Source organism: Triticum dicoccoides, chromosome 3B (genome assembly GCF_002162155.2).
Source record: "Triticum dicoccoides isolate Atlit2015 ecotype Zavitan chromosome 3B, WEW_v2.0, whole genome shotgun sequence".
NCBI classification, from domain to species: Eukaryota; Viridiplantae; Streptophyta; class Magnoliopsida; order Poales; family Poaceae; genus Triticum; species Triticum dicoccoides.
The window spans coordinates 472,587,625-472,595,378 of record NC_041385.1 but is presented as its reverse complement, the minus strand read 5'-3'; the positions used below and the strand labels follow the sequence as shown (position 1 = coordinate 472,595,378).

Below are 7,754 nucleotides of genomic sequence, written 5' to 3'. Positions count from 1 at the left end.
ACAGGAATATTTTCTAAGGAAATTCAAAAAAATTACAGGAGTTGAACATTTTATAAAAAAAATTGTTAGATTTTTCTGAAAATTTGGCATGGTTTTCTTTTTTAATGTTTTCTTGCTTTTCTCAAATATCCACTTTTTTAGAACTTGTGAACATTTAGGAAAAAATCTAATATTGTTCAGAAACATGAACTATCTTTTAATTTTAGAACACTTTTGAAAGAATATATAAAAATAAACTAATTGGGCCGACCCATCGTAGCACTTCCAGGTGCGTTTGTACGACAATTTGATGAAATTAAACTCATTAAGTGGCGCGTGAAGGATGGCCAACCAGCTATGCCACGTGGCACAAGCTGGTTGGCCGCGGTGAGAAATTTTTTTGATTTTTTTTAGATGAAGGTCAGCATTATTTTTTAAATGTATTTTTTCTTTTTAGATGGAGGTGAGGACCTCTGGTATATTTAAATGGAAGGTTATGTAAAGTAGCGCTCGCTGGTAGGCTGTGGTGGTAATTTTATTTCTTTTTTACTTCTTTCTAGATGAAGGTAAGCATTTTTTTTCTGCGATGTTTTTTTTTGTGGAGGCGAGGACTCTATGTACTTTTTTAAAATGAAAACACACAACTTTCTTTCAAGCGGTGCCACAGGATGTGACACCCCAACCACTAGTGTGCATCAAATATGGAAGGTTGTGTGAGGCTCGTGGTGACGTCTTGTTGTCATTTCACACATAGCAACCAAGCGAGCGATCAAACTGGGCCAACTTATTTAGCACCTCGAAGATACATTTTGGAAACATTCTATAAGGGTCCACCCGGGGTTTTTTATCAGTATTGGGCTTTTAGAAGGTTCCTAAACCGATTTTCTTTTGCCCGGTTGTTCTCTTGTTTCTTCTATTTTTTCCTATTTTTTTCGTTTTTTTTTCAAAAGTTCACAAATTTAAAAACTGTCCCTGCTTTAAACAAATGTCCGCAAGTGCTACAATCTTGCACTACAATACTGTTTTAGGACTGCCATGTAGGATAAATGATGAGGTGGGGGAGAGAGAACTCATAAAAAAGAGTTGTCTTCCCTTATTTAAGAGAAGACAAGAAATGATCTCTTAGCATAATACGTCTCACCATATTTTTAGGAATACTAGTTATTGAAGATAAGACTAACGGATGATCCATTGTAGACATCTTTTTTTGTCATCTCTAAACAACATGCAAGACTTAAGATAAGACTATCTTATCAATCATTGTACATGTCCAATATGCTGGCCTAGTTGGGCTCCCTTATGTGTCGCAAGTATTGTTTGCTTGCAGAAATAAGCTGCACATACGAGGAGGTTAATGCCACGAGAGCACCTATGCAGCGCTTGTAGCGCCCGTTCTGGCGCTCACGCGCCCCTCCTAGGCCGACCCATCTACTGTTTCATCGCTGAGTTTTTTTCTAGTTGATCATCGCAAAAGATAAAAAAAATTGATCATCGCAAAAAAAATCCTAAATTTGAAAAAAAAATCAAAGTATGGAAAAGGTTCATAAATTGGGGAAAGTTCACAAATTATTTGAAAATGTCCATGTATTTTAAAAATAAAAAAATAAAGGAAAAAAGAAAACAAGTAATAACAAAACGAAAAATAATAAGAGAAAACGAAAAAAACCCAAAGAAGAATCGTTCCAGAAAAACCATAACAAAAAATGAAAAACTCTTCCCAAATATGAAATAGAGGTTTGCCTAAAGTTTTTGTAAAAAAGGTTTCTACCCCTAAAAGAAGAATCTCAGAAAAAATGAAAATAAAGAAAAGCTTAAGTAAAATGATTCGGCTGATAATCATGGTCCGTCCGCCGCCTTTGTTGCCTGCCACACGTCCTCAGCGCGAAGTCAAGTGCAGGCACATGTCTCAACAATAGCGGTCTTGTTGCAAATCTTGGAGGTAAACGACTACTGTGATGCGATGCAACCTTGTTTTTAGAAATAATTTTGCAACAGGTAATCTGTTGCAAAAAAAGTCTGCAAGAAGACGGCTGTTGAAAAAAATTCTTTAAAAAAATTGCAACAAGACTTCTGTTGTAAAAAAAAAAGTTCGCAACAAGACATTTGTCACAAAAAGGTTCTGCAATAAGATGCTTGTTGTACGAAATTTTTGAAATAAAGCATGTGTTGCAACGGTGAACGGTTACGCTAGGCCACTTACAAACCTGGCCAAACGTGCCGACCCGACACAGCACGGCCCGGCCCACCCTAATCGGGCCTGGCACGGCACGGCCCACCATGGCACGATTAATAGCCAGGCTATGCCGTGCAGGCCCACGTGATGTGTCCTCCAGCCTAGGCATGACCCAGCTAATAAACGGGCCGGCCCATGGCATGTTTAGCACGGTTGGGCTGCATATTTTCAGCCTGTTGGGCTGTTATTTAGGCATATTGGGCTGTATTTTTGAACACATATGTAAAAAAATCTAAAATAAACAAATAAATAAATGTGTTGTGCCATGCCGGCCCACGTGCTCAGCCTCCAGGCCCAGGCATGGCCCGTGGTGTGCCGCGTGCCTGGCCCGTTTAGCCCGGGTCGTGTTGTACCTGGATCATGCCGTGCCTGGGCCATGCCGTTCCTGTGTGCTACCGGGCCAGCCCATTTAGTACAGCCCTTTTGGCCAGCTATAGCCACTTAATAGGGAGTAGGGCACCGAACCGAGCTTCATGAAGCTCTTTATTTTTTAAAAATTCAAAATTCATAAATTTAAGTTTTAAAAAAATCTGAAAATAAATACACATGTATGGAAGGATGTAAAGTGTATGTGTGAAAAATTTCAGGATGAAATACCTTAAACTGCGAGCTGGACAAAAAAAATCATGCACTTTAGAGATGAACAGTACATATGCTAAAAAGCCCCATATTTGTCTTTTTGTGCAGCTCACATTATAATGTATTTCGACCTGAAAATTTGCACACATGTACATTATATATCTAAGTATATGTGTATTTATTTTCAGATTTTTTTAAAACTGAAAAGTTTGAATTTTAAAGATCTAAAATAAAGGCCTCCATGAAGCTTGGTTTCCATTTGGCATTTGCGCTTAATAGGTGAAATCTAACTGCTCGCGGTCCGGCCGATCTTTTTTATAAAGATCAGCCGGCGGCCGCGTAGCACGCCCCAAAGCTTATAAACTTACAAATGCAGCACCAGACTTTCCATAGGAGGTATTTTTTCTTCTTCTGAAGTAGTGCTAAGAAACGAAGACATGAACTACATACATTTTACACAGGTCCCAGTTGCAGCAAAACAGATGTACAATTCTACACAGAATCCGTGTTCACTAAGGAGAGACAGCAGACCACATACACTTTGCCAACAGTACACCACCATGGTCCACGAAGCCTTTCTCCGTGAGCTAAAAAAGGCTCCGGATATCTTATTATCATCATTACTCGTGTAACAAACAACCCCACAATAGGATCCAAGGAGAATTTGCTGCAAGTGGAACGAACGGCCGGCTCCTCCAAGCTCAAGCCTGCAAAGGTAACAAGAAAAAAAAAAGACCGTCAGATACGTACTACTGAGTAGAGTTTGACATATGAGGTAGAACCGCTGGTTTCAAGTTTGGATCCTCGAGGATGAGACCAACCAGGTGAATATCGGTGTACCCAAACGATATATATGTTGACAGATGGTGACTTTTACGACGAGGTGAATGCATTGATCACTCCTCCATCCTACTTTGATCACTCCTCCATCCTACTCCCTCCGTTCGGAATTACTTGTCTCGGAAATGGATGTATCTAGAACTAAAATACGTCTAGATACATCCATTTCTGCGACAAGTAATTCCGAACGGAGGGAGTACATATTCTACCTCACGACGCGTGTTGCGTGATGTCTTGTTGGCACTCAATAAATGCAAGAGTCCATGGAAGAGTCGGCACGTCCAAAACAAATGAACACTTGTTTCAGCCATATGTATGTATTTAACGTAGTACTGATAGATTAGCATTTCGATGGGATGTTACAAGGCTAATTCCCTAAAAGGCTACAATTGAGCCATGCAGTATGCGCCATATTCTGTTTCAAAATCAGACATTTCAAGAGAATGTTAAGCTATCACTTACAATAACATGAAAGTGTTCTCAAGTTATTGGCATGTGGGTCATGACAGAAGTTGTAATCTTATTTAGCCACTTGCTCACATGATTTAGCTTATATAGGCCCTCAGAGAATTAGCAAATATAGTGGGCCATGGTTCCTTCTAATAAAACTTTTCTTTTTAATGCTGTGGTACACAACCATGAAATCAGCAATTTCTGGTAAAAATGTCTAGTCATTTGTCATGCTGGGATCCAACAAAAAAAGATAACAGAGCATAGCAATAATCATTACTAAAATGATAATGATAATAATTTAATAACTATGTTCCACTGGTAGTTCAACTCCATCTGATATAGAAGTAGTGAACTAATTTTTGGGCTTCCTAAATATTCTCTAATTAAAGTTCTAAAAATATAATCACATCTAAAATATAGGTCGGTAAGGTCACCACACAGGATAAGAAGTATTCAAAAGATCTGGCTCGTGTAGGTGCCTTCTGATATGATATGCCCAATCCTAGCGTACCAGGTAGATAGAGGGTGTATGTAAAGGATAACGGATACCATGGAGATCTAAGATGTAATTCAGTTTAACAAGTTCACAGAAGATGAAATTCTTAGTATTGGTGTACCACAGGAAGACCTCTAAAAGGTCCTCGCTACAATGTTCCCTCTTCTTTCACCCTTGAGCAGTGCGCAGGATCACAGATTCACAGGCATATGATATTGCGATGCGGGTACATTTTTGCAAGTGGGACTGCCACTTGCTAGTTTGCATCACCTCCTTGCCACAAAGGAACGATGCACTGCTTCTCTGCTTCTCTGTGCAAAACTCCCTGGAAGCCTCATTGACCACCTCATGCATCTCGACGTGCCTCCTCAGGATTCCCAATCATCTGCCAAGCCTCTTCTCCCTTATGACGTTATGATCCATGTTGCACATGCTCTTCATGCTGACCCTCCCTCCCACACACCTTAACCCTTTAGCTCATGCCTCTTGACTCTTGAGACTTGCAGTGTTGCAAAAGATGGGGCGTGCCACTTGTAGGTGCAAGGGCAGTTGGTGTAGTGAACGAAAGTGTTGTTTGGTCAGACTTGCATGGAAGATTTGATTTTATTGTATCACCATTTTTTGTGTGAATTAAGTGCATAGTGTCAATACTCAAGAATTAGGCCATCAAGCATCACCCTGCACAGGACACAGTTACTGGACTACAACCGATATTAGACACAAGACTGGGACAAACATCACAATTTGCCAGGGATAAGGAAAGAAATGCATCCAACGCATGCTGCCAGACGGTCACTAATGATGCTATTGATGGTCACCAACAGTGGATGTTGTTGACTCACTGCCTAATAGGGTCTCCAGCGGACAATACTGAGTTGGGCCACGAGAGACGCGCAAGATTAGAGATTCACAATGCAGGTTTTATGGCTGCAGTGTCATCTCAGGTCAATGGTGGTGGTTTCAAGGGTAGATATGGTAGAGAGCAGAAACAGGATCAGGACAAAGAAAAGAATGGGAGAGAGAAGGGAAATAAAATACAGAGGATCTTTTTTCCTCTGTTCTGCAGAGGGAAATCAGATAGTCCAGCCTTTTCAACAAAAACAAAAAAATAGATAGTCCATTAACAGACTACTATAGAATGGCACGTTTAAAAGGATTGCAAACTGTTGGTGTTATTAAGGCAATCCAGTGTCTTTTAGTGGTACATATCAACACCAGGGTACTTCTGGTGGTGCATAATAAGGACAAATAAGGTTTTCTTTTTTACAAACGGGATTAAGTAAAGAAAGAGGTTCCCTCTTCCCTCTGCTACCATTACTTAACAAATGAACCCTTTCAAAATTGCTGCTGCCAAGGGCAACTATAGTCCTGAACACCAACCAAGAAAGGTGTTCCCTCTCCTTTAATCTTGACATGACTTCGGGTTAGGAACTTACGATGCAGGTCGGGTGTTACGTTGTGGCACGAAGTGATGTGAGCTAAGTTGACATGCTGCTAGATTAGTTGTTGGGTGTGGTGGCAGTAGGTGAAGTATCATATGGAAAGAATCAAAGAACATAAACTGTTCAGACACGCTAACAATCCTTGACATATTTTAATCACCTGGTGATCACTGATTAGAGGAGGTTGACACCAGCTTCACTCAATCATCAAAACAAAACAATAAGGCATGCCCCCACACCACCAAATTTTATGTGTGCCACTACGACTAAAAGTTCTCACCCCAATCACAGCCGTCCTAAAATAATCCAGAACAAAACTAAGCAATGCTAAGAATGAAACATCTTAAATTCTAGCAATGCTAAGAATGAAACATCTTAAATGCTAAGAGTAAACTGGCTATTGGGGGTTCGAAGTGCACATATCATGATATCAAGCACCAAACAAGTATACTGATCCGATTCCAAGGTCTGTACCCGCTATGTAATTCACGGCGAAACGAAACGAGGCGCCTAATTGAAATAGCGGAACGGTAAAAGTGACGGAATCCCAATCCCATACCTCTGCAACGGGGAGCAGGCCGAGCTCCTGGATGACCCCGGCGACGCCGCGGAGCTGCGCGCCGGCGCTGGCGCCGCAGACGGGCACCCGGTCGAAGAGCGAGGCGGAGAGCTCCTCGGAGACGAAGCCGACCTGGAACTCGAGGGTGCCCTCCTCGGGGTGCGCGACGATGCCGGAGACGGAGACCCAGAGGAAGAGCTTCTTGGCCTGGATGCCGGAGAGGCCGGTGATCCGCCCCTTGGAGAGGCAGCCGCGGAGGGCCTTCTCGTAGTAGACGAGGTGGTCGCCGAAGCGGACGTAGCAGGTGCCCGCGAGGTGGATCTCGAAGTCGCCCGTGGCCTCGTCGAAGGTGTAGGAGCTGACCGAGTCCGGGATGAGGCCCCTGGGGAGGCCGTACTTGGGCAGGAGGTCGTTCGCCGCGCCGTTCGGCGGGGCCGCGGCGGCGACGGCGACGGCGGCGGCGGCGGCGAGGAGGAGGAGGAGGGCTTGGGGAGTCATGGTCGTCGCTGGGGTTTAGGATTCTCCTCTCTCTGCTTTGCGCGTGGGGAGTTCGGTGGGGGCGCCGAGTTCTCCGGCAGGACGTTATCTAGGGTCAGCTCCCGGCTGGCAGCCTAGCACATGTGCATTTTTTTCTCTCTCGAGAAGATATGGATCTATTATAAAAGTTCTTGAAATATAAAAATCTCACCTCAGATTTTAAATATTCTCAACGAACGCCTTTTTGACCGTCGGATTTGGTAGCACGAATCTTGGCGCAAGACCAGTTCCACTGCAGCTTCTGGAATCGTTCGGTTGCGAGCCGAAGCGAACGAACGCACCCGACTTCCTCTTTCCCCCTTACCCCTTCAACTATCACCGCACCGTCTCTCGTCTCCCTCCCATCTTATCCTCCGTGTCTGAATCCTGGCGACCAACCGAGTTGCCTTGCAATTCCCGACGATGTGCCTCGACGGCAGCCCGTGGCCCACGCAGATCCCGGAGAGCGCGCCATGTGTGGGCGGAGGGGGCCAATGATTGGCGGGTGGCGCACCTAGAGGTCCTACGGCGGAGTGGCGGCTGCTCTTGGGTGATGGTGAGCGGCATGGAAGGCTTCAACAGCAGGACGAGTATGAACAACAGCAGGCAGAGGAGGTCGCGACTTGGGGACTTGGGGAAGGAGGCGGGTGAGGCCCC

At 43.7% G+C, this 7,754-nt stretch overlaps 1 protein-coding gene across 1 annotated transcript; it reads right to left on the bottom strand.

Annotated features, from left to right (window-relative positions):
• Nucleotides 1-3,155: 3,155 nt before the first annotated feature.
• On the bottom strand, nt 3,156-7,150 carry LOC119276602. Its single transcript, XM_037557725.1, has 2 exons — nt 6,582-7,150; nt 3,156-3,498 (listed from the first exon to the last, which is right to left on the bottom strand). The coding sequence occupies exons 1-2, from the start codon at nt 7,077-7,079 to the stop codon at nt 3,493-3,495; spliced, it is 504 nt and encodes a 167-aa protein (XP_037413622.1). The 5' UTR covers nt 7,080-7,150; the 3' UTR covers nt 3,156-3,492.
• Nucleotides 7,151-7,754: the final 604 nt, after the last annotated feature.

What these genes read in the sequence shown, in the direction of transcription:
- LOC119276602 (XM_037557725.1), bottom strand. Translation starts at nt 7,079, where the DNA reads ATGACTCCCCAAGCCCTCCTCCTCCTCCTCGCCGCCGCCGCCGCCGTC.